The sequence below is a fragment of the Rhinolophus sinicus genome, chromosome 3 (genome assembly GCF_057876585.1).
Source record: "Rhinolophus sinicus isolate RSI-liver-muscle chromosome 3, RSI-T2T, whole genome shotgun sequence".
In the NCBI taxonomy this organism is placed as follows: domain Eukaryota; kingdom Metazoa; phylum Chordata; class Mammalia; order Chiroptera; family Rhinolophidae; genus Rhinolophus; species Rhinolophus sinicus.
This window is the reverse complement of record NC_142503.1, coordinates 27834685-27859814: the sequence shown is the minus strand read 5'-3', so window position 1 is coordinate 27859814 and position 25130 is coordinate 27834685. Positions and strand designations below refer to the sequence as shown.

Genomic DNA, 25130 nt, shown 5'->3' with positions numbered 1-25130 from the left:
ACCGTATTTTATCGCTAAGTCTGTGGCTACCCAGGCATGTGCATATTTTCTTGACATAACATGTTCTTTTGTCAGCTTATTTTCACTGGATATAGCAGACTGTTGGCAGGCGATCCAATCAACCAGGTTTCAATAATGATTGCGATCATAATTACTGCCGTTTTTAAGGTTGCAGATTCTTTAATAGCCACTCATCTTTTCAGTGTTTGCACAGTTCTATGTACAGTTCTATGGAGACATCTAAGACCATATGTGTCTGTTCCAAGCCCTTAGAGCTTTCATGCCGTTTTATCCTATATTTTTGTACTAGTCATGTCATGCCTTAGGATGAAGCTTAAGAGAGGGAGGGAGACCAGTTAGGAAGCTGCTCTTGCTCCTTTGGGTTAATTAACAAACTTTTTTTCCTCTTTTGGATTTTGGGGAACGATGCCCCCTTCGTGCTGACCTCCCTTTTTCTCAATATTTTCTCTTCATCTCACCCATTCTCTGGGTTAAATTAACATCCACAGCACCTCTGCGTCTAACTTGTAACCTTTTCTGTTATTACTCATTGCCCGGCCTCTTCCATTTTTCCAGTCTTCCGCTTTTGCTAATTTGGGGTTACGATTCCAGACAATATTGCTTGCGGTTGCCTGCTTTCTTACTTCTTGGCAAAAGAAGAATGTTCATCCTAAAGCTTTTTGAAAGTTAAAATGACTCGCGGAAAAACATACGAACGTGATCCCTCCTTCCTTCCCTACCTTCCATCACAGCCCTCACTTTGCATCACGCAGTGAGGTTTGCAGGTGTACAGCTTTTCCACTAACAATCTTCAGGGTTGGGCCCATTTTTGTGAACAGATTGAAGTTGTCATCAAACATAAAAAATAAAGTTAAGGCCTGGCAGCTCCTCTGATCCCTTACCTGAGATATAAATAATGTTTGCCAAGTAAAAACAAAAACATTGTCCCCCAAGGATGAATTCTTATCCTTCTGCAAGCTTTAAAATAAAACTTTTCAGAATTATAAAGTTGGAAGAGTGCAGGGCAGAGACAGCAACGTTTAAAAACCAAGTTCAAATCAACAATAATTAACATTTCCTAGCTTTTATTTTCCCGTTAATGACTGAAGACAAGTACTTATTAGAGAAGCTTCAAGTGTCTGGATTTTTAGACGTAGCAGATGGTGCTACATAAGAACTTTGCAAAATGCCAGGGAGAAGTCTGGGGAGGGAGGATTCTTAGCTACCTTTCCTCCATCGTGATCTTGTCTGAGGACACTTGACATACCCATTGCTTGGCACTGAGGTTTGTTCTGTGTTCTTTATTCTCTAACCACTTGTGATTTTAGGAGGTGCATCTCTGCCATCATTATTGAGTGCTTTTATGAGCTTTTATTTTTACTTTTTCCATAACAAGCTCATTTTATTCATCTTTTTCTTTTCAAATTTCTTTGATCTCATGTTATTGCCTGATCTCACTAAACTTTCCCCCTCACACTGGTTCTTTCTCAACGTCACACAAAACCAGCATGGAAGACTTCAATCCTTTCAGAAGCTAGCATTAAGATAGTCGCTGTGCGAGGGATATAAATGATAAATGTCTAACCATTACATTGTTTTGTGCACCTGAAACTAAAAAAAAGAAAAAAAAAGAAGATAGTCCTGCCTCTTCAGTTTCTTTAAAACTCTTTTCACAAATTGTCTGAAAACGTGTTTTCTTCTTTTGGTTTGTACTTCAACTATTTTCTTCCTTTGGTATTAACTCTGTTAACCAACTCTGAGAAAGCTTTGATTTTTGTATAGAAATTTTCAGTATTGTTAAGTGTTGATATTGTTTTGACAATTGCTACACATGCATTTTCTGTATTATGGAAATCATCATATTAGGATGACAAAGCATGGGACTAATTATGTTTAACCAGATTCTTGCTTTTCATCAGAGTTGTTTACCAGGACATGTTCTTTCACTCTATTTGTTATGAAAGTCATGATGTAATTGCCCTTAGTGAAGTATTTAGTCTTAATTTGGTGTTTTTTTGGTAGCAACTTTGTTTGGTAGAACCAGAAGAAAATAGTGATTGGTTACCATTGGCATTTCAGGTTTAAAGTGAGAAGTATTTCTTTTTTTTTTTTTTCTTTTCCTTTCCATTATAGTTCTTGCCCCTGCTGACGAGTAAAGGCAGGGAGACCAATTAGGAAGCTGCTGCAATAATTCAAGCAAGAGAAATGAGGGCCTGAACTTATGGAACAGCATTAGACATGGAGAATAATTCACATTGTTATCTTGAAAAATGTAGACAAAAGGGTTTTCTTAGTTTATTTCATAATGTTGTAAGTACTTACAGTGTTAAGAAACTACAGTTTTTCTTAGAGTCTGTATTTTCTTTCTGACATATTCTCTTTGGTACGCGTCTAACTAATTAAGGAATTTATCACATCCTCCACTTCTGTATTTTCTAGTTTTGTTAACTACTTACGTGGTGTCTATTGCATCTTTAAAAAAAAATAACATTGTGGGTTTCCTTGATTATAAAAATAGAAGGGAAACAAAAATAACTTGTACTGTCACCCAGAGATAATAATTATGAGCATTTCAGTGTATTTTCTTTCAGTTTTTGGTAGGTATAGAAATAATGGTTTAAGCCAAAGAGCTTATCTGTAAATATATATTTATACAAAATCTTGCATTTTTATGAAACATTAAACTATGAGATATCATTAAATATTATGAGGCCATAATATTGATTCATTATGTGGATGCACTATAAATATTTTACCATTATCCTATTATTAACCATTTGGGTTGTTTCCAACCTATTAATATTTTAACAAATGCTGTGGTTAATATTTTCATGAATAATAAGTCTCTATTAATAAGTCTCTATATTTATCCTCAGGATAATGGATTGATATATGAACAAATATTTAAAGTCAAAGACTTCTTTGGAGGGTTGAATTGAATAAGCGTAAAGATGTGAATGAGCCGTAGTGACTGAAAGTTCCATCCCGTTGAAGAGGTAGCAATAGTGCTTAGGTGCTCTGCACACCTTACGTCCACCTCCTCTTTACCTGGTCACCAACTTGGGTAGGAAATACCAGAGCGTAGAGAGGTTTGGAGGGGAAAATACAGAGTACAGTGATGGGAAGTCCCCTTGTCTCCCCCCACCCCGACTCATTCTCATTCTCAGGTATTTACCTGAGTATACAACTCTACCCACTATCTCTGCTTAGATACCCACATGTTTTCTAACTTTTCCTTGGCGTTTTTGTTAGATTTGGTCAAGATCCTTCTTTTTGTCAAAGAAGACAGCTTTTGTCTACCTTGTCATATTCCTTTTCAACTATTTGGGAGCAGTGCACAGTAACTAAAATGACTTTTGTAATCCCTGGTATTCTTTGATTGTAGGATGACCGTGGTGTGGGTATGCACAGTAGAATAGCATAAGGAGAACTATGTCACCTCAAAAACTTCTGGAGAGTTCAGTTATTAGTTTAGGAGACCAGTGTAATACAACTCTCCTTATACACTTAGTACATTTAAGCAAATAGCTATTTGCTTCAGATATGGCATTTATTAAATTAAGCACTCTAATCTTCAAGATAACATTTTTTTTTCATGGCACCAGAAAGATAATTCTTTGATAAGAACAACATTGTCCTTAGTTTTTCTTGATCCGTTTTATTCTGATTTTTTTTTATGTTGATGTATGTAAAAAAAAAAAAATGACTTTTTTCTTTTTTGTATAAATTCTAAAACAGCTGACTAACTCCAGACATTTCACATTGCTATAAAATATCCTTTTACTCTGTGAATGACTTGAATTCTAATTACATTGAGTATTTCTAGTTATGAGTTAATATTTCCTTTTTGAAATTTTCATATTGAAATTAATAATTTATCTTTAAGTAAAATTGTTTCAGTGGTTGCAGTTCTATCACGATCCTAGGATGCTAACAACAGGAATAATGAAAAACTTACAAATATCTATATTTAAAAAGCTCTTCAATTGACCAAGCAGATGTTGTTACAGATTATTATCTTTGATATGATAAATTTCCCATTAATTTTTAAAATCTGGTCTTAAGGGATGTGCTTTCAAGTATGCATAGTTGAACTGCAATTTGTGAAAGTTCAAGCAGCTGTACTGAGAAACGATTTGACAAATTTGTAACTGAGGCTGTTTTAGGCAAACACTAAGTTCTGGAGATTTTGTTCTGCATTTCATGTTCAGACACATGCATTTGAATTTCTTCCTTTTTGTGGGTCCAGAACATATAATACACATTACACCCCCACACACACATAAACGTATTCTCTCTTTTATATATGTATATGTGTATTTTTTTTTACATTATGTATCCAACCTAAGTTGGAGGTGAAGGTGTATATACTTCACTTTTTAAATAAAAATTTTCAGTTTAAGCTTTCACTATTTAATTTTTAATTTTTTTCTCTTTGTCTAGGTTGAAGAAATTGTGGATATTGGATCTTTTGCCCCAGAAGACATCCATATTCCTAAGATTTATGTACATCGTCTTATAAAGGGAGAAAAATACGAGAAAAGAATTGAGGTAATTGACTTAGCTTCTTTGTCAGTATTTGTGGATCTGATTCTCAGAGATATGTGTCCCTGAGACCATTCCAGATGATAGGTAATTAGAGCTGAACAGGAAGTCTTGCTTTGGATCTTAGGAGCTTCTCATGTGTCTGTCGTGAAGGGGCATGAGCATCTGTGCATCGTCCAACCCCAAAGTGCCTTGTGTTTACAAGGTGTATATCACCAAGTTATGTGATTCTGTAGGTATTGTTTCCAAGATTTTGTAATTGTCCTAATTTATGAGGCATAGTTTTGCATCCACCCTGTTCAATAGGGTAGAGAAGGCTAATTGGGTCTATGGTGGCTTTATCCCTGCTGGACTCTTAATGTTTGATTGTTCAGAAATGTTTACCTGTCTTGAAGTTGCTTTGCACTTTATAGATTCCAGAAAGAACATCGTTTCCCATTAGCATTAGGCATTAGGCTCTAGGCAGCTGGTGGGAATGAAATTGTGTTAAGGAGTGGCTTCTAGGAGCATTGTAGGTATTTCAGGTATACTCAGAGCGTGAAGAACGATCAGCTGGGCCAGAATTGATAGCAATATTCATAAGTGTCTAGAGATCAATCACAAATAGGAATAGCAGGAAATCAGAGATACCCTGTACCCTGCAGACATCACACAGAAAGACATTGTGTAATCTAAAACTAATGTCAGCGGCTAGGGAAAAAGGATGGGACATTTAAAAACAGGAACCAAATTCTGTCAAGGAGATTTCGCAATGGAAATACTTTCTTGGCTGGTTTCTGTATATTTCTGTGATCCCTGTGATGCACTTGTAGCAAAATCAGTCTAGACTCTCCAGGTGAAAACAGGCAATGGAGAGCAACACCACCTGGTAAACACATTCTGACATCCCTGCAAAAACTGAGTCCCAAGGTCTATTTCTTTTTTCTAAGTTCCTGCTCAGTCCCTGAGCATCTGAGGAGAATTTAGTTGCAGGAGTCTTAAGAGGTAGCAGTGGTAGCAGTCAGCGTGACAGTAGCAGAGGGGTTATTTGCTTCAAAGAGACAGAACTGGTATATCTTCCTCTTCAAATAAAATATGACCTCTTTCATTTACTTTCTAAAGAGTTATTTTTGTTATGTCAAATGTCTTCCATGTTTTTATTTTTTTTTTAAACTCTGTTATATTGCAGATTCGCCTCATAGTAGTAACAGGAAAGAGTTACATTTTTCCAAAGTAAAATTTTATGCTTTAACAGTGATAACATCCAAAGCATACCTCAACCATGAGTAATTTATTTCTATTTATTTTAAAGCGTTTATCAATCCGGAAAGAGGGAGATGTAAAAACCAAATCTGGTAAACCTGGAGATAATGTGAGGGAACGTATCATCAGACGGGCAGCTCTTGAATTTGAGGATGGCATGTATGGTAGGTATCCTTTATCTTTGTGGAACTGGGAGACGACATAGCCCTCACTGTTTCCGTATTCATCAGGCTACTAGGCCTCCTGCATAGTGATTCTTGTCTAGTCCATTGTAACTTTTGAAGCAGTTGATCAATTTTTACAAAATAGGCATATAACCTAAAGATATCAAAATGTATAGAATTGGAATTATAATCAGTTACCCTCCTTGAAACAAAATGGTGACCAAAAATTTGCTGAGCTATTTTCTAATATGCAATGGATTTCAGTAGAATTTGCATTTGGCTAACGGTTATTGGGAAAAGAGATTATGAGGGTTTCAAATCTCAGAAGTATTAGTTTTAACCAGTGTTATTTACTTTCTCTATGTTTTCACATTTGCATACTCACTGAAACATAAGGTCCAACTTCTTAACAACACCTTGGTTCACCTGACAAAGATCCCTTGAGTGAACCCTTTTATGTCTAATGTTTTGTAAGGGTATTCAATAAATGATTTAAATTCTGCTTTAAATACTTTGTCAAAAAAGAGGTAGGTAGAAATAATCGAGTTCAATGAGTATTTGAATTTAAATAACGGTGAGTGTTTGCCATTTTGCTCTAGCAGTGGACAGCCCAGGCAGCAGTTCCAGGCAGCCTCTCTGATCTGTCAGCCTGCTTGTGTTGAGACAAGATTAAACCCCCACCATTTGCATACAAGTCAGGATTGACCCTATTTTGATCATCAAAGGAAGAAGCATCAACACCCTCAGTTAGTTCTTTGATGCCTTAACATAGCTACAATGTTTCACCAAAAATAAGACCTAACTGGAAAATAAGCCCTAGCATGATTTTTCAGGATGACGTCCCCTGAACATAAGCCCTAATGCATCTTTTGGAACAAAACTTAATATAAGACCTGGTCTTATTTTTGGGGAAACACGGTAGCTACTTTTTTATTTCTCTTCCTCCTTTTTCTCCTCCTCTTCCTCCTCCTCATTTTCTTCCTCCTCCACCTCCTCCTTCTTCTTCATCAGTTTCAGGTATACAAAACAATGTAATAGTTAGACATTTACACCCCTCACAAAGTGATAACCCCCTCCCCCAAGCTACTACCCCACTGACATCGTATATAGCTGTTACAGTTCCACTGACTCTATTCCCTATGCTGTACTCCACATATCGTGACTAGCTTTTTATATGGTCTCACTTGTACTCACTGAAACTTACCCCCACTCCTCCTTAACTCTTAGGGAGGACTCAGTTACCAGTGAATGTTATCATAGTGACCCAAAGGAGCTGATCTACTTTTAGGCAGACATTTTAGTATTGTCAGAAAACTTTTTTATATTTAGAAATGGTAGGTAGCCCTTTTTAAGAGTATTAAATCATCTATTTTTAGTTGGAGTTTTGAATAGTGAAAATTGCTTTTAAACAAAGGTCAGGCCATCTTTAATAATACATCAGTCCCAATTTGCTGAGCACATTAATGAAAATAAAATATATCTCGCAACAATAATGACGTTGGCCAGTCTTCTGAAGCTACTACTTTGCGATAGTTATGGGAAGGCATATTAGTATTATTGCAAAAGCTGTAATCAATGAGAGATTTCCTTTTTTAAAAAATTACAAAATAGTACCTATACGGTGATTGGAGAATGCATTCAGTGATTATATTCAGAGCAAGTGCCTTTAAAGAAGGCTTCTCTTCAGATTTATATATGTAGAAGATTTGTGGCATAATCTAACTTGTCTGTGTTGTACCTTAATATCTTTTTTTTTTTTTCCCAGCTAATTTGGGCATAGGAATCCCACTTCTGGCCAGCAATTTCATCAGTCCAAATATAACTGTTCACCTGCAAAGTGAAAATGGAGTGCTGGGTTTGGTAAGATATAAATTTAAGTTTCATTCATATCTGGATGGAGAATGAGATATTCCACATAGTGAAATCTTACAACTGAGAGTTGTTAGCTTAGAGTTCCCAACCTTATTTTTCTGTTTATCATCATTAGAAAATGCTTAACTTTCCCAGAAAATGGTGGTAATTGTACGTAGTATTGTATTTTATGTAGTACATGGTAGTTTCCTGACTACGTGAGCTTTCTGACTGCTCTTCTTTTGTCAGTTTATTGGCTTCCATCTCCCCTAGAGTACCTGCTTTGGAGACCTCACAGTTTTCTGTTTAGTTAACTGTTTCTAACTGTTGTGTAGTTGGACAAGAGTGAAGGTCATTAGCAATTAAATAAAAATCAGTAAGGCTCTGAATGAAAACTGAAGAGTAAGATGTCTACTTAGGGCAGGGATATTTTTTGACTGTTGATTAATTCAAAAAATCTTGGAAGTTCTTTTCATCTAACGATTGTTTTAAGGTCGTGTTGTCCAAAAGAGTAGAATTTTCTTTTCCTCAAGATTAACTTTCCAGATGAGCTCAATATTCTCATAGAATTCGGCCACAGTTTTTATTCAATATTATGATAAAAGTAAGAAATATTTTTACTTCCTGGATGACATTTTTAAATTTAATTTTTAACTGTGGCAGAGATTATTTATAGCTTGCCAATTTATATTCCTAATCTTTATTGTTCCTCAGTAGATCTTAACTGGTAATAAAAATTGTACATATAGAAAAATGTATATCTATTATTTAAGATATAAATAATGATCATGGGCATATAGTCAATACTGATTTATTGAGGCAATAATCATAACTATTTTCAAAGACACAAAAATGTATTGAAGTCAAAGACATTGTTAAGGTATCTTAGAGATTATCTAGAGTGATCAATTCCCTCATTTTGAAGATAAAGGAAATAAGTTTATGTGAATTACCCATGGTCAATGTTTAAAGGAAAATTTATATATGTCTAAACGTTACTTACTACCTCAGTTTATTTAAAGAATCAATTTTTCGTCCCTTAGAAAATCTGTTAAAATTTCACAGCCAAAACATATTCATTCTTGGCTTTATCTTATGCCTTTTTCTTTTCTCTTTTCCTCTCTTTTTGTTTAATATATGTTATGTTACGAGACTACTTGCCCCATTCAAGGAATTAGAGATGCCTTGTAAAAATACATACACAATTAAAAAAAAAAAACTTACTGAGAATAAGTGGGCAAAAGGAAAATAAAGTTAGCCAAAGTTAGATGTTGTGAGAGATAAGATTAGAACCCTAAATTCTGGCCCTTAGCTGCTACATATAAAAAATGTGAAATTTGCCTCTCCAGGTCCCTCTAGCCAAATAATGCAGCCATTTAGTTTATATTCATTGATACTAAGAGGAAGGTTTATGAATAACATTGGCTGCATAGTAGGTAGTAAACAGTTACTTTTTGTTTTACTGACCTATAGTTCTAATAGCTTAACATTTATTTCAAACTTTGATAATTTTTTTTCAAACTTTGATAATTTTTAGAAAATAATTTTCATTTTCAATCACAATTATTAGTGTAGAAAAAGCTGATCAGTATGAGCAACAGAGCCATGAAAACATCAGAATTATTTTTTAAATTTCACTTCAAGTGTTTTGATGATAATTTCCTAGAGTTTTTAGAGAAGTTATTTATATTACAGCTTTAGTGTGTGATTTAGTGAGAAACTTCTTTTTCTAACTGACTAAACTTCCTCTATTTGACAGGGTCCATATCCATCACAAAATGAAGTTGATGCAGATCTAATCAATGCAGGTAAACTCACTCATTGCATGTTTTTCCAGCGTGTTCTATTGCTATTAATTTAGTTCTATGCAAATAATAGTAGGGTCCTGGGCTTGATTCTTTGTCTCTTCCTAGAGGGTGTTCCACTGTACTTTTTATTGAGGAGGGGGGCGATAAGCCTTCCTAGTCCCATCTTTGCCTGGCTTCTTGTCAGTAATCTCTTATTTAGGGTAGATTAAGATAAAGGAGAAATTGCAGATGGGGCCACATAAAATTGGCAAGAGTTTTGGTGAGTCAGTTAGTCAGGGTCCTGGCTCTAAATAGAGAGCACTCTCACAGGGGGTATGAAGAGAATGAACAGAAGGGACAATTTACAAGGGTGTGGACAAGATTAAGGGAAACCAGGAAAGGATGGTAAAGTACCACAGGGAGTCATTATCACCCGAGGGCCTTAAGGGGCAGCTGTAGGATCAGACCACCTAAAAGGAACTATGGCCTCTGGTAGAAAAACACAGCCATCTTGCCATGACTTGGGTAAGGATCTCCTCTTCTGGCTCTCCTGCCTGTGCCTCCCATTGGACAACCCCAGGTTGAAATAGGTCTGCGTTCTCATGATGAGAAGGGTGGGGGAGTGATCCATAGTGGCAAAGAGAAAAAGAACTGGTACACTGGGGGTTTTGTTGTAGGAGATACTTACTGTCCTCTAGTTGTCATCAGACTGGCAGAGCATCCTCCACAGGTTCTTCATGGCTGTTTAAGGGTGTGTCCTGCCACGAAGTATGACCCGGTGATTGGAGTTAATAGAGTTTCTTTGAAGTGGGGGCTCTTGCCTTGCCACATCTTTATTCCCACACTCAAGTGCTTTACCTTGTGTCATTAGCTTTTTATTTGACTAGAACGGAGAGTCGCATATATTAGCAGCCTAGAGGAGGAAAGACAGGTCAGATATTTTGGTCATATTCCTTGCCCATGCTTGAGGCAACACTGCACTGTGCTGGGGCTAAAGAGTATCCTTAGGTGGGGCTGCCCATGAGAAGCTAATTTTTATATTGTAGCCTGATTTTCTTTACCCTTCTTTTACTGCTGTTCACTCTACCCCCACAGAAGTATTATTCTTCCTTCACATTCAAAAATAGTATGTGGCAATCTCAGAGGAGAAGGAACATAAGCTGAACATAAAGGCCAACTGCCAAGTAGAACTGACGTTTGATACTTAGAGTTTTTTGAAGTAAAACAGCTTCTGGTTGAATAGTCGAATTAGTTAACACGACTCAACTCTGAAAATCCCACTGTGATAAAGCAATGACATTTAACCAAGTCTGTAATTTAATTGTACTGTACCCTTTAGCAATAGCTCATTGATCTGTGAAAATATTTGCTGCTTGGTTTAATTAATGATGTTAGTGAGTTATTTGTGAAATGAAGAACTCCATTTTTCAAATTTCAGGCTTGAGTTCACAATAAAACCCACTTTCCTTGGAAAAATAGTTACTTTTCAATGATTTTGTTGGATGTTAGGCATTTCTGATTCCGTTTAAAAGTAACTCAATCCTAATGAAACCACCAGCTTTATATTTAAACTTCAGAAATAACACGTAATCTTAAACTACTTTGTAAAACAGTAATTCATTGCTTTTGGAAAGCCAGCTGCAAATCAGTTTAATGATATACTAACTCATCAAAGTCCTCTTTAGGATTTATGATGGTTTCGATTTTGGAGCTGTCCAAATTAGGGACCAAATAAACCCAGAATATACATTGGTGGTTTCCTCAGCTCCTCAAATTTGGAAATTACCTGGACGATCAGCCCATTGTTTGGGTTAATTTGAAAAGATTTTCATAGAAGTTCCTTGAAATGAATACAAAGAGTTATGTTTCTAGGTATAATCAGTGCGTTAAAATATTAAAATAATAATGGAACTATTTTGAAGGATCCTTTTTTGCTAAATAATAATCTAGTAGGATTATATAAAAAGGAATTACCACTTGTATAGCACCATATGGTATACAGCATACTTTTTCACTTGTATTATACCATTTGAGCCTTTCCATTTTACAGATTGGGAAACTGAGGCCGAGAAAATTGAAGTGATGTGCTCAAGATAACATTGCTAGGGACTAGACACACACAGTCTTCTACTCTTGGCCCCTGTCCCTTTGTTCTGTACATTGAGCTGCACCCTCTGGTAAGCTGAGTTTTACAAAGGTGCAAAAGGCAGTGCTTAGGGCGTTGCGGAGGTCCTGTGAAGATCTGCAACGCCCCAATGCAATTGGGAAATTTTTAATAAGTCTCGTATGTTTTAGCTTTCATATTACTATGCATTTTGTGTTCTCTATTTCTTAATATTGTTTTCTTATTTTAATATGTAAATACTGTTTTAAATGACTTACCTTTGATTAAAACTGCTTTAGAAAGAACTACCATGTTAATCTCGTGGCTTATAAATATCCCTAGCCTCTGCCACATGCCTCTAGAGCAGTGGTTCTCAATAGGCAAAAAGAGGTGACACTGGGGACATTTGACAATGCCTGGAGACAGTTTTTCATTTTCATGCCTTGGAGAGTGTTATTGGCATCTAATGAGTAGAGGCCAGGGATGCTGCTAAATATCCTACAATAACCAGAATAGCCCCCTATGATGAGTTATCCAACCCAAAATATCAGTAGTGCCAAGGAGGAGAAACCCTGTTCTATGGGTATATGTGCCACAACTGAGGTGTCACAGGCATACAGACTAAAGTACCAAAAGTTCAGCATTCAAGGTCTAGCTAATGGTTGCACCTGACCTTTCCAGCTTTATCTTTTACTGTACTCTCCAAGGATGCTGAGTCCACTCTGATCATGACTGTCATGACTCATGCTTTCCTTCCCCCATGCCTGGCTCTTCCTGTGCCCATCACCAGTTTCTTACACTGTCTCCTTCCTTCCACCCCCCCATCTCCTTATTTGGCAATTTCCTGTTGAAATGCAGTATACTGGTCCTCAGGTCCCAGTTCATTTGTCCTCTCCAAATCCTCCTACAACTTATTTGGGTACATTCATCTCTCTTGCTGGATAGTATATTTCTTTTGCTTAGGGCAGTGGTTCTTGAAATGTGGCCCCCAAATCCACAGCATCAGCATCACCATTACCTGGACTTGTTAGAAATGGAAATTAGGAGGCCCCACCACATGCCTCCAGAATTACAAACTCTAGGAGTTGAGCTCAGCAGTCTGCATTTTTATTAGCCCTCCATGTGACTTTGGTGGGTGTTAAAGTTAAGAACCACAAGGTTAGGGCATCTGTTTTGTTTATAAGGCATAGCGTAGACATTTACTTGATGTCGCGTGAATGACATGTTAAATCACGAGCCAAAGGACTCAGTAACTTTGAAATTGAGAAACACCACTGCCGAAATATCATGAAAGGATCTAGACTTTTTATACACACAAAATTTGGAGGAGACAGGAATGAATCAGAAATAGCCAAATAAGAAAGCCCTTTTTCTTTAAGATAGTAATTGTATCATTAATTATAGTTATTTCTTGACCTTATTTGGACATTGTATTTGAAAAGCATGGTTTCAACTTCAGGATTCCTATTTTTGTTTAGATAGTGAATGTTTTAAAATGCTGCAAATTAACTTTGCTTCTGAAGAGTGTAACTTATAAGATACCAGAATGTATTACTAGCAAGGGCATGACAACTTTTTTCATGAGGTTGTTTTCTGGGCTCTTTTAATCAAACTATGCTTCAGAAATCATATGGGGAGAGCTAAGACTCTCCACATTGATCTGGAAGTTTCCTATAAAGTGGTGAATCATGCCTTCTATGGGCTATCAGCCTATGGAAATTGACATTTGGAAGACTTTGTGATTTAACACAGGGAGAATAAAGGAATCGAGATTTTTAATGTTTCTCTGCTTTATTGTCCTACAAATTATTTCTCCTTGCCTGTCCACTTCACAGGATTAGTGAGGAACTGAATTTGCTGGACATGGAAACTGTGTTAGGATAAGTTTTAGTTGTATTATGCCTGTCCTAAAATTTAGAGTGCACAGGCTGGCTGTATATCCCCACCATAAAAGCCAATCTCTTGGTTTTGTAGCATTTATGTCTTAAGGAGTGACAGCACAATCTCTTATAAGCAGATTTGGTGCAAACAATAATAACCAGGACACTAGTCAAAGCCAATGTCTATGGAGTTCCAGGCACCAGAGTACGGCCTTTACACGCATTATTTCATTTCATCCTTCAAATCTTAGGTGCCGTCTAAAAGCTCCTACTTACCACACCAGAAAGTATTTTCCAAAGATTTTTAGCTTTATGGTACTTTGACAGATGAGAAAACATCTCCTTTGTTTAGAATCAAACTCCTTTGGGGAATAAATATTTCAGCATGATCTAAATAGTCTCACTCTTTCTCCACAGTCGAGTTTGAATAGAGGGGATGTTGCTGGAGAAGTTAGCTTTCAAGCAAGACTTGAGAAGCTGAAGGTACAGCTGTGCTGCACAGCTGGGTGTGGCCAGAGCACTCTGGTCCTGTTGTGTCCACAAGTCTTCCTCTAGTCCAGTCTTGGAATCACAGCTTTTCTGCCCTTTCTTTTTGTCTGCCGTATTACAGCGGGGTGATGTATGGGGTGTTCTCACACAGTTGACTTTTGGCAAAGGGGCAGGTGAGCACTTCCTGGTTGAGACCAGAAGCTTTTCCTGTGCACCTGATCCTCCTGGACAGACAGGAAATAGATGACAAGAAGAAAGCAGCTTAGGTATGAGTCAGGTGACATTATTAGTTGTGTGAGGACTGGATGACCTTCAAGATCTTTCCCAGTTCTGAACTTTTATTATGAGATGTAAGATTTGAGGGAAGTCCTCTCAAGGAAGTTAACATTAAATACGTTGGCCAGGATTAAGGTGTTACTCCCCAGTTTCATCAAAATCCTATGGTTTTAATAGAAACTTCTAGGGGCAAGAGAGGGAAGATGAGGGGGAGAGAGAGCGAGAGTGAGAGAGAGAGATTGAGATTGAAAGAGGAGACTCAGACCTAATGATGTTAAGGAATTAGGTGGCACCTGTCTTTCTAGGTTATTCTTTGGTTCTTAAGAAATACCTGAGAAATACCTGAGAAATGACATCTCCTGTGTCATTCCCTTCAAAATTCCATTTCTTCATAGTCATTCCACAGTCTCTTTGCTCCAGTGACCACAGTAGCATCGGATTCTGAAAAGTGCATCCCAGGAACTCTGTTCTTCCTCACTCCAATTAGCATTGAGCAGGGTCTTGTGAAGGGAGTGGGGCTGCTGGGAGGCCTGGAAGGGTATAGGCAATAGGGGGTCGCATTGTCTGTAGATAATTTCAAAACAATAATAAAATTAAAAGTTGGTTTGCTTTTTATTATCGCCGTGCAAAGGCAAATCGTAACAATGTCAGTGACAAAATACTGCTCTTCACAGGGCAGACAGTTCCCACTGTGTCCTCCATACCCCCTTTGCCACTGCATTTGGTAAAGGGAGCCTTAGCTCTTTCGGAAACAGAAGGTATAGATCCCTCTCTCCACCATGATACTCTCAGAAATCTAATAGCCTTTTCTTTCTTGTGTGTGTGTGTGTGTGTGTGTGTGTGTGTGTGTGTGTGTGTGTGTGTTTAGGCAAGGAAACAGTTACTGTTCTTCCAGGAGCCTCTTACTTCTCCAGCGATGAATCATTTGCGATGATTAGAGGGTATGTAATAACGGAGCCCCTCGGGTTTCTCACCGTGTGGAATGAGCTGAGTCATCCACTTGTGTTAGCACGGTTCTGAAACAGAGCCGTGTCTTCCAGCTGGAAAATGCTCTCGGGCTAGTTCGGCTGCACGAAGATGTGAAATTACTCACATCAGATGTTGGGAACTGGAACATCCAGCTTGCTAGTATTAAAAGAGCCCCCAAAATGGAATATATATCTGTGTGCTAACTATACTGAAGTAAACATTTTTAAAAGATTCTTTCTGAGGATCCCAACATTTTTTACAAACTGTGTGTTCATTTTCTAGCCAGTGTTTGTCTTGAAGTCAAGCCACATTCTCCCTCACCGAAGGAAACAAACTCACTGTGTACACCTGTTTTTAATTTGTTTTGGGAGAAAATATAGGCTATATATTTTTTTAAAACAGCTCTTAACGATTATTTCCCTACATCAGCGTGAGCTGACATATTTGGAAATCAGGTGTTGGGTGGGAGAAAGTAAATGTATTTTGGGGAATATAGAATTATTTATTTTAATTGCTGGCAATTTCAAGCAAGCAGGACATAAAGCTAGTGAAGTTTGATTTATATTTCCTCTTTTCCTTTGTCAGGGGCCATGTCAATCTGACAATGCTAGGAGCGATGCAGGTTTCCAAATATGGTGACCTGGCCAACTGGATGATACCTGTAAGTAGACATTTTCTTCTTTTGAATTATGCTTGGGTCAGAATAATTATTTCTGACACATTAAGAAAAATCTTGTAAAATTGCTATGGGAGTACAATGTAATTATTTTAAAAAATAAATATTTTAATTTGTTTTTCTTATTTGAATCAAATTTTAATTAAGCAAACACTGGGAAATATTTAGCTTTTCCAGTTTACTGTGTAGTTGGAACTAAAAATAGGCAAGATCAGGGCCAAAGCAGAATTTTCTGTGAAGAAACAGAGGTAGGGAAGATTAAAAAAAAAAAAAGGTTTAATTATAGTCTGATAAAAGAAAGAAATACAAATACTTATCATAATAACTAAGTTTTTATCACTAGAAAGAATAGTGAACAAGTTTATTCATTTTATGTTAATTCTATTATTTTCTCATTCACAGTGACTAAAACCTTCTCATGATCAATCATGTGACCCTATAAATAATCAATCACATTGTTTTCTATTATGGAAAACAAAACCGGTGATGTTTAAACATGCTTGTAAAACACAGTTTTCATTTACTAATGATCTAACTCAAGGAAGAAACCTCTGAGAATTAGCTTTGGAAAAAAGGACTGTAATCAGTTAACTTATGAGTATGGTTCCTTATTTCCTGGTTGTTGCTTGCTAATATGTGTGTGGAAACAACAGTGAATGCATGTCCATAATTATGGGCTCATTTTGGCTGGTAGCTCAGGTTACTTTTATGTGTATGTTTAAGGATGCCTGTGTGTTTCTCTGTAGCAACAGCTAAAAAATATTGGTTTAGTAACTGAGACTCGTGTTCTATGACTTGAGAGGGTTTTTAAAAATCTCTTAGATTTTTCTCTAATAAGTTTTTGAGGAAAGTGGACTAATATAGTTGATAACAATGTTAGAGATTTTGTTAGTTTAGCTCTTTTGATTTAATACTTCCTGAAACACTATTTTGAAGTTTCAATAATTATTAAAGCCCTGGTTCTCAAACTTGGTTGCGTATTGGAATCACATGGAAGTTTTAAAATATACTGATGTCTGGGTCCCACCCCCAGAGTTTCCAATTTAATTAATGTGGGATGTAGCCTGGGCACTGGACATTTTAAACGCAACTGTGGTGATTGCAATGTATAGTCAGGTTTGAGAACCAATGCATTAAATAATGATCATAATTCATATTTTAAAATGTAAGGGAAAATATGTTTGACCCATTAATAGTAAGAACCCTTAGCAAATTATTGATTATATTCTTATTTTCATTTAAAAATGTTCATCTTTCTGTAGCAGCCATAGTCGTAGAGTTGGAACCTTTTGGAGGCTTTAGAGAATCATAGAGGGTTTCCTAAATATCATACAGTGAGTCAGGTTGACAGTTTATGGAAATACTTATTTTTGTGGGAAATCAGAATGTATTTCTGTTTTTAAATTTTAGAAAAATTCTACTACCCACGTGGGTAATAGAAGGAGCATAGAAAAGTAAACCTTAGGTTTTAGCCTTGACTCTACCAGTAATCAAGGTTTGTCCTTGAACATGTCACTTAAGCTTTTTGAGTTAAAGAATCCTCATCTATAAACTGAGGATTTGAGACTAGATAATTTCAGGGGTCACGTCTGACTCTCATAGCTTAGTGGTTAAGAGTAAAGGACCATTTAGTGAGATAGATCTGCATTAAAATTCTATGTTTGTCACTTGCTAGCAATGTAACTTGAAGCAGTTGCCTATGTTTCCTCATCTATAAAATGTGAATGATATACTAGTATCTTACTTTATATGACTATATAAAGGAATAAATGATATAATGCATACAAAGTACATACCACAGAGCTTGAACATAATACATGCTAAATAAGTGGGTTATTATTGTTTGATAAGTTTAGAGGGAGTAGTTGGGGATACCTAGCAGAGAAGGGAATAGTATTGGTCACCATAGAGTTTTAAATATATCTAGTTTGTTGGACTGTTAATGAGTTTTGAAATACATTTGCACAGTGTTCCTGGGTATGGAGCAGAAACATATTTAATACATTTTTGCCTTCAGGGAACTTGGACATCTTGGAAAAGTCGGTATACGATTTGTTTATGGTTTAGCACCCAGTGAGGCTGGAAGCTCTCATAGTGGCAATATGCTTTATGTAGTTGTCACTTGTAGGAAAGATTTTCCAATGTGTATCACATTTTTACATATCCTGTTGAGATTCCTGTGAATGATTAAAGAATCAGTGTTTATTACTTTATAATTTTCTTGTTTCAATTTGGCGCTCATGAGTTTCCAAAGAACTAGAACTAGTTGGGCAGCAATGGGAAACTCTGGAGTTCTGAGGAAACATGGAGAAAAATTAAGCATAAAAAATGTTCTTGTGTCTTGTTCTACTCTTTTGGCAAAGGAAGTTGGTAGTATCATTTTTGATGAGCGTCTCTTTTGTCCTTTTAGTAACTGTTAATAAGTTCTTGGCTTCTTTGTCTGTGATGTACAGTGTATATATTTAATTCTTTTGGACACAAGTTAGCTGAAGAGTCAAGCCCATGATCTTTAATCTGGAAGAAATCTGATGAGAATTTCAGCTCTCGTCCTTACAAATTATACAATCTGGAATACATGTTTTTGTTAGGGTTAAGTGAGAAGAAAATGAAAAGTGAACACTAAAAGTATTCCGTAAATAATGGCTGTTATTTTTATCTTCAATGCTCTATTGCTTAACATTAAAGAGGGGATATTTACCTTAAAATACATTGATATAAACAAAGACTATATTTTACAGTAACTAGTACAACATACTTATTCTACGTTCATGTTCAAGTACAAAAATTAAACTCTTTGAGGATAGATTTCTTGCTCTTATTGGTTATGAATAAGGTGCAGTCTCGCCTCCTTATATAGTTTCAGTGATCAGTCTCTTTCTATTTGTCCCAAAGATTTATGTTGACTTATAAAATTTAGATATTTTTTTATTGCAAGATCTGGCAGTCAAGAAGCTGAAAAGTTCAGATTTATTGTATCATTTTTCATTTACTTTTATCTTTTTACTGAGTTTAATAATCTTTCAATGGTTGTAAAGCCTTGAGTTTCTCTGCATCATGGCATCCCCATTAATCATTACAGTGTCAGATTACAATAAACATTAAGTTTTAAGGCAAGCAAATGGTGTGGATACTATTTGTCTTATTCTTTAATTGCATCTTAGTATACAACATTGGTCCCACGTATACAGATTTTTAAAAATTCTGCCCTGAGCATCTGAAGAGAGAAAATGTAACAAAACAGTACTTGACTCCTTTGCATTCCCTGATTATCATGATGATGGTAAAACCCCAGGCAAGCTACAGAAATGTGGCAAAATCTGCAAAATCTACATTCAAAACGGCGCTGGCTTTCCTAATGCCTATTTTTGAAAAACAGCTGCCGTGGATGATTGACTTGTGAAGGAAAGCAGATGTGTCTGGTCAGCTACGGGAGCTGGTTATGGAAAGCATGTGACAGCAGCATGCGGGACAGGGCTGCTGTGTGCGAGCCACACAGCCAAGGACCTGCTCTTTCTCGAACTGAAATGAAGGGTTCTTAAAGCAGAATGGGATTTTTGGTGTTTGTTTTTCCCCTCACGTTTTTCATTTCTTAGTGCATTTTAAAAGAATAAATACGAATTCATGCCATACTCATGTATGCTATATGCATGAAAATTGGCTTGGTCTTCTAGACATCTGTTTTAAAGAAGCTTCCTGCTTGTACACCTGACGGGGTTTATGTCCAAGATTCAATCTAGTAACCACTAGATTGTTTCATCAATTGTAGTCTAAATATTAAATCCATAGATACAGATATATAAATATGAAGATTTTGGTATGGATAAAGATACAAGCATACAGATATGTAGATATGATTTTAATGTATTGGCTTGTTCATTTGGTCCTAATTCTCAGGAAACTACAAACCATGAGTAAGGAAAAAAGACAGGTAAAAAGTACGTATTTGATAGTATGATACTTTTACAGTAATTCAGTTATGTTTTTGCCATATCAGTGTAATGTAGGGGAAAGTGCACAGAACTTTGGAATTAAATAAAACTGTGCTTAAGTGCTGGTTCTGTCACTTATTGGTGATGTGGCAAATTATTTCATCTTGGTATACGTATTTGTAAAATGATACTACTTAACTCATATGCTTGTTCTGAGGATTAAATTAGTTCATTTATTCAACAAATATTTATTAGGCATGTACTAAGGGCCATGCACTGTTTTAACCTTTTGAAGATGCAGCAGTTAACAAAACAAACGAAATTCTCCACATTGATAGAGCTGATATTGTAGCAAATATGTCCCACTTGTCGAATCTGGCCCACTGCCTGTTTTTGTAAATAAAGTTTTGTTGGAACAGAGCCACAGTTACATGTTACCTAGAACTGCTTTTGTGCTGCAACAGCAGAATTGAGAAGTTGCAACAGGCACTGTATAGCCTGCAAAACCTTTTACCTTTTAGAAAAATCTGCCAATTCCTGCTTTTAGATCATTGATTTGAAACCTTTCTTCTTTCCTACCATAAGCTTGTAATGCTATAAATTTCTCTGTAAGCACTCTGTTAGTGACATCCCTCAAATTTTTATGTTGTGTTATTTTCATTCTCTTCAAAAATTTTATCTCACTTGTGATATTTTTATGATAATATTTGTTATTTAGAAGTATGTCATTTAATTTCTAAATATTTGGTGATTTTCAATAAAACGTTGTATTAATTTCTAGTTTAATTCTCTTAAGGTCAGAGAACATATTTTATTATGGTTTTGCATTTTCTTAAATTTGAGATTTAATTATGACTCAGAATATAGTCTTAGTGACTGTTCCAATTGCACTGGAAAGGAATGTGTTCTGCTCTTGTTGGGTAGAGTGTTCTATGTCTGTTAATTAGGTCAAGTAGGTAGAGAGTGTTATTCAAGTCTTCTATATCCTATCTATTACTAAGAGAGGAGTATTGAAATCTTCAGCTATAATTGTGCATTTGTCTATTTCTCCTTTCAATTGTATCACTTGTTGCTACGCATATTTTTGAGTTCCATTATTAGTTGCATTAGTACACATTTAAGATCGTTAGTTCTCCTAACAAACTGACCTTTTCTCATTATATCCCTCTTCATCTCTGGTAATATTTCTTGTTCTGAAATCTACTGTCTGATAGTAATATAGTCACTCTGCATGGTGTATCTTTTTCTTTTCTTCTGCCTACAGCCTATCAGCATCTTTGTATTTAAATGAGATTTTATAATTAATATAGAGCTATGCCTTGCTCTTGTATCCAGTCTTATAATAGCTGACCTTTAAGTGCAGGCTTAGACCATTTACATTTAAAGCAATTATTGACATAGTTGGTTTTAAAACTATCAGCATATGATTCCCCACCCTCCCTATTTGCCCATATGTTTTTTTTTTCTTCTTTCTCTACCTTCTTTTGGATTAATCAAGTATTTTTTTATGATTCCATATTATCTTCACTGTTGACTTATTTTTTTTATTATTTTTAGTGGTTCCTCCAGGGTTTACAATACTCATTTTTTTATTTATCACAGTCTACTTCAAGTAACATTGTATCATTTTACATATAATGTAAGAACCATGCATTGTAAACTTCAATTCTCTGTCCTTATCCTGTTTGCTGTTGTTGGTCATACATTTTATTTTGTATGTGTTATAAACCCCAGGATAATATTTTTGCTCTAAACAGTCAACTCTCTTTTAAATATATTAAAAATGGGGGAAATTGTGCATTTTATATATTTTATTATATACTATTTTATGTGTGTGTGTGTGTGTATGTGTATTTTCCCAACGTATTTGCTCTTTCCCACACTTTTCCCTTACATTGATCTAAATTTCCATCGGATATTATTTTCCTTGTGCTTGAAGGACATTCTTTGATGTTTCTTGTAGTTTTATAGATGTCATCTTATAGATGTCATTCGTTCAGTCTTTTCTTTTAAGTTTTGTTAAGGTTAGTTGATGGCAGCCTTTGGTTTCAGTCTAATTAACCTCACTACCAAAGCAATTTTCTTCTGAGGACTCTACCTGATGTCCCATGTATTATAAAGCCTTTTCCCTCTAGTTAGTGGGAATGTGAATTGTTCCCAGACTTGTGTGAGTTCTGGATATTTTTTGCCTAATACTTCCTACTGGTTCTTTCCCAGGCCTTGGGTGATTTCTTCTCATATATTCACACTCTGCCAAAGACTTGAGGTGAACCTTTTGCAAATCTTCTGATCTCTCTCTCTCTCTCTCTCTCTCTCTGTCTCTCTCTCTCTCTCTCTCTCTCTCTCTGTAGCAACCTCCTTGCTGATATTTTGAGATCTCAAGTTAAATTCTAGTTGCCTTCATTTCTCTGAACCCAAGACTGCTGGGTTCCACCGAGGTTCCCTCCCTGCACTGTAGCTTGCAAACTCTCTCCAGGCCGTAGCTGGGGCAGTTGTGGGCCCACCTTGTTGGCGTCCCTGCTATCAGAAATCACAGTCCTGTACTCTCTGTTGTCTAATGTCTGAAAGCTACCTTTTCTTGTGTTTTGTCTGATTTTCTATTTGTTTTATACCATTAATAATATTTTTGAATTTATGTCATATATTTCTTGGATGATTTTCTTAGTGTATATAAATCCCTAGAAGTAGAATATCTTGGTCAATTTTTTAAAGTTTTTTGATATATATTGAATTACTGTCCAGAAAAATTATCCCAATTCACACTCACACTGTCTCTACTCTATTACCAACACTTTTTTTCCTATTCTGTTAGAGCAGATCCTTGAATAATGTTGTTTTGTTATAATGTTGATGAGATGCTTCAGGAACTTAACTTTGTTTATATCAAGTAGCCTGTGGTAAAATTGGTTTCATTAAATGTTGTTTTGCTTAAAGTTGCAAAACCTATTAACAATGTTAGACGAGGACTTATTATATTTTATTCTGTTATTTAGTATTTCTTGAAAACCTGTCATCTGGACTGTTTAAAGAGCAGGCAGTGCCTTACTCTTCTCGAGGGGCACTAATCCTCTCCCCTTTGTTCTGAAGGCCTTCCATTTGGGCTTTTATCAGTATCTTGTATCAAATACTGTTCCAGTGCTGCTGTCTTTGACTACTTTAAAAGACAGCATTGATAGTGCTAGTGAACGTGTCTTACAAGACCAGCTGTAATGAGCATGTGTATGTGAGTGTGTGTTTTGTATCCAACATGTGGTACAAGCTCTATGTGTGGGATGAAATCAAAACACCGCTATTTTTATCTCATGTGGTCTTTTTAAAGTTACTCAATTAGGGAAGCTTTTCCTCTGCATGACATGTCAGCTCATTCTCAGATAATACACTGTCATTGGGTCACTTTAATTCACAAGCTCAGTCTTGATTCAAGAATTAAAGGGTCCAGTCTGAAACAGTGAACAATGCTTCAATATGCATTCAAAAGCAGTGCATCTCCTCCCATTACTGCCGCCCAGCTGTGGGTAGGGTAGGCTGCCCACATTAGGAGAAGGTTGTGTGGTGTTCTTTTGGTTTTTCTCTTCACTCACTGCCTTGCTTAACTCACTGTTTGGCACTCACCGGGGACAAAATTCAGGAAGGTAAGGAAATAGGGCAGGAAAATTCTTACATGGCTGATGACTAGTAATGCTATGAGCTGGCTCCATGTTCCCTGGTCCTTTCAGATGTTTAAAGCTGATATCTCTCTCTCTCTCTCTCTCTCTCTCTCTCTCTCTCTCTCTCTCTCTCTCTCTCTCTGTGTGTTTGGGGGGGGGGTATCTTTGGAGACTCCCCTGGACCCCTCTGCAGTGTCTGCCCTGATAGATGATGGCTGGATGTTTCCCTAGCAGCTCCTGGGTTTCCTGTCGTCCACTTCACACATAGATTCTCACTGATAACGGCCCTCCCTTCCTTTTTGGACGTCCTGTTGAGAAAATGATTAAATCATCTTTAGGCTGGCCTTCTCCCTCATAGCCCACATCTGGGAAGCACTCTCACATTTCTTATTCCACCTTCAGATGTAGTGTAGTAACTTCCCCAAAACAGTCACATCAGTTTTCTCAGGTAAAAGTCAGGCATGCCATCCCCTACTTACATCCTCGTTCCTCTCCTGAGAGCAAGGTGCTCTGGAGCTGTCATTCAGGCTCTGTGAGTTGTCGGTTGAGTGAGAAACAGTCATATACTTGTTTGCTGCACAGAGATCACTTTTCTTCAGATTTCTTCGTATAAAATCCTCTGCTATGGCCCATACTATATTCCTTGACCTTGCCAAGGGTCTCAGGAATTCTGGAAACTTGTTTTCAAGTACTTTCTCTGTAAATTCTGTTTCTGAGCATCTCTCTCACATGCTGGTATCTCATAGCTGTCATATCTGAACATCAGTCAAAATCAAGAAAAAAAATTCCAATTCAGCATCTGGTTGCTGCCACTTTGACCCGTGGGCCTGCTGTTTCTTTGCTGACATTATTTCTCCTCCGTAAGCTCATACTCAGCCAAACCTCCCTCTCTAGATATGGGCGTGTCTTCCATCTATGGCTCCTATACATCAGGGTGATCCCCTCAGCCTATTCTGTTTCCCAGGTGCTTTAGAAGTGGGGTCCATGGAGGAACCTATCCAAGCCCTGCTCATTCTATCAGGAAATAAAAACTGCACTGATTGAATGTATGGGCCTTTTTTTACTTCCTATACCAATTAGAGACACATTTAATACTTGCAGAATTTCCAAGAGCAAAGAATGATTTCTTCTTTTACAGAGATTTAAGAAATGGGAATACATTTAAAAAGAATGACAACTAAGTATTAGTGAAATTTGTGAATTTAGGCTGTTATTAGAAACATAAGCTCTTTATTATTGTTCTTTATTTGGATACTATATTTGGTTATCCCAAAATAATTTTATCTTTGAAAACTAATTGGTTTTATTATTTATATCCAATATTTTTCAGACTAAAAGTATATTTATAGAATAACATATTTGATGTATTAATTTCATAAGGAAAATTTCTCTTACTTGGGGGATCCTTTGGTGACTAATAGCTATGATTAAGGTTTAAAAGCCACAGCTAAGTAGTAAATTTAGTATTTTTACAAGGAGGGAACTAACAGCTATTAAGCACATGCCACTGGCCAGGCGCTATTCTATTTATTTGTGTATTCATTGTCATTTAATCCTTATAGAACATTATG

The 25130-nt window shown here is 36.5% G+C and overlaps 1 protein-coding gene across 1 annotated transcript in view; it reads left to right on the top strand.

Moving 5' to 3' along the window:
• Positions 1 to 25130, top strand: part of OXCT1 (3-oxoacid CoA-transferase 1) — a 115959-nt gene that overhangs the window by 52886 nt on the left and 37943 nt on the right. The window contains exons 8-13 of the mRNA XM_019748541.3: positions 4444 to 4551; positions 5837 to 5951; positions 7717 to 7811; positions 9562 to 9610; positions 15207 to 15279; positions 15893 to 15968. Coding sequence (XP_019604100.3) covers positions 4444 to 4551; positions 5837 to 5951; positions 7717 to 7811; positions 9562 to 9610; positions 15207 to 15279; positions 15893 to 15968 — 516 coding nt within the window. The remainder of the gene's footprint in view (positions 1 to 4443; positions 4552 to 5836; positions 5952 to 7716; positions 7812 to 9561; positions 9611 to 15206; positions 15280 to 15892; positions 15969 to 25130) is intronic.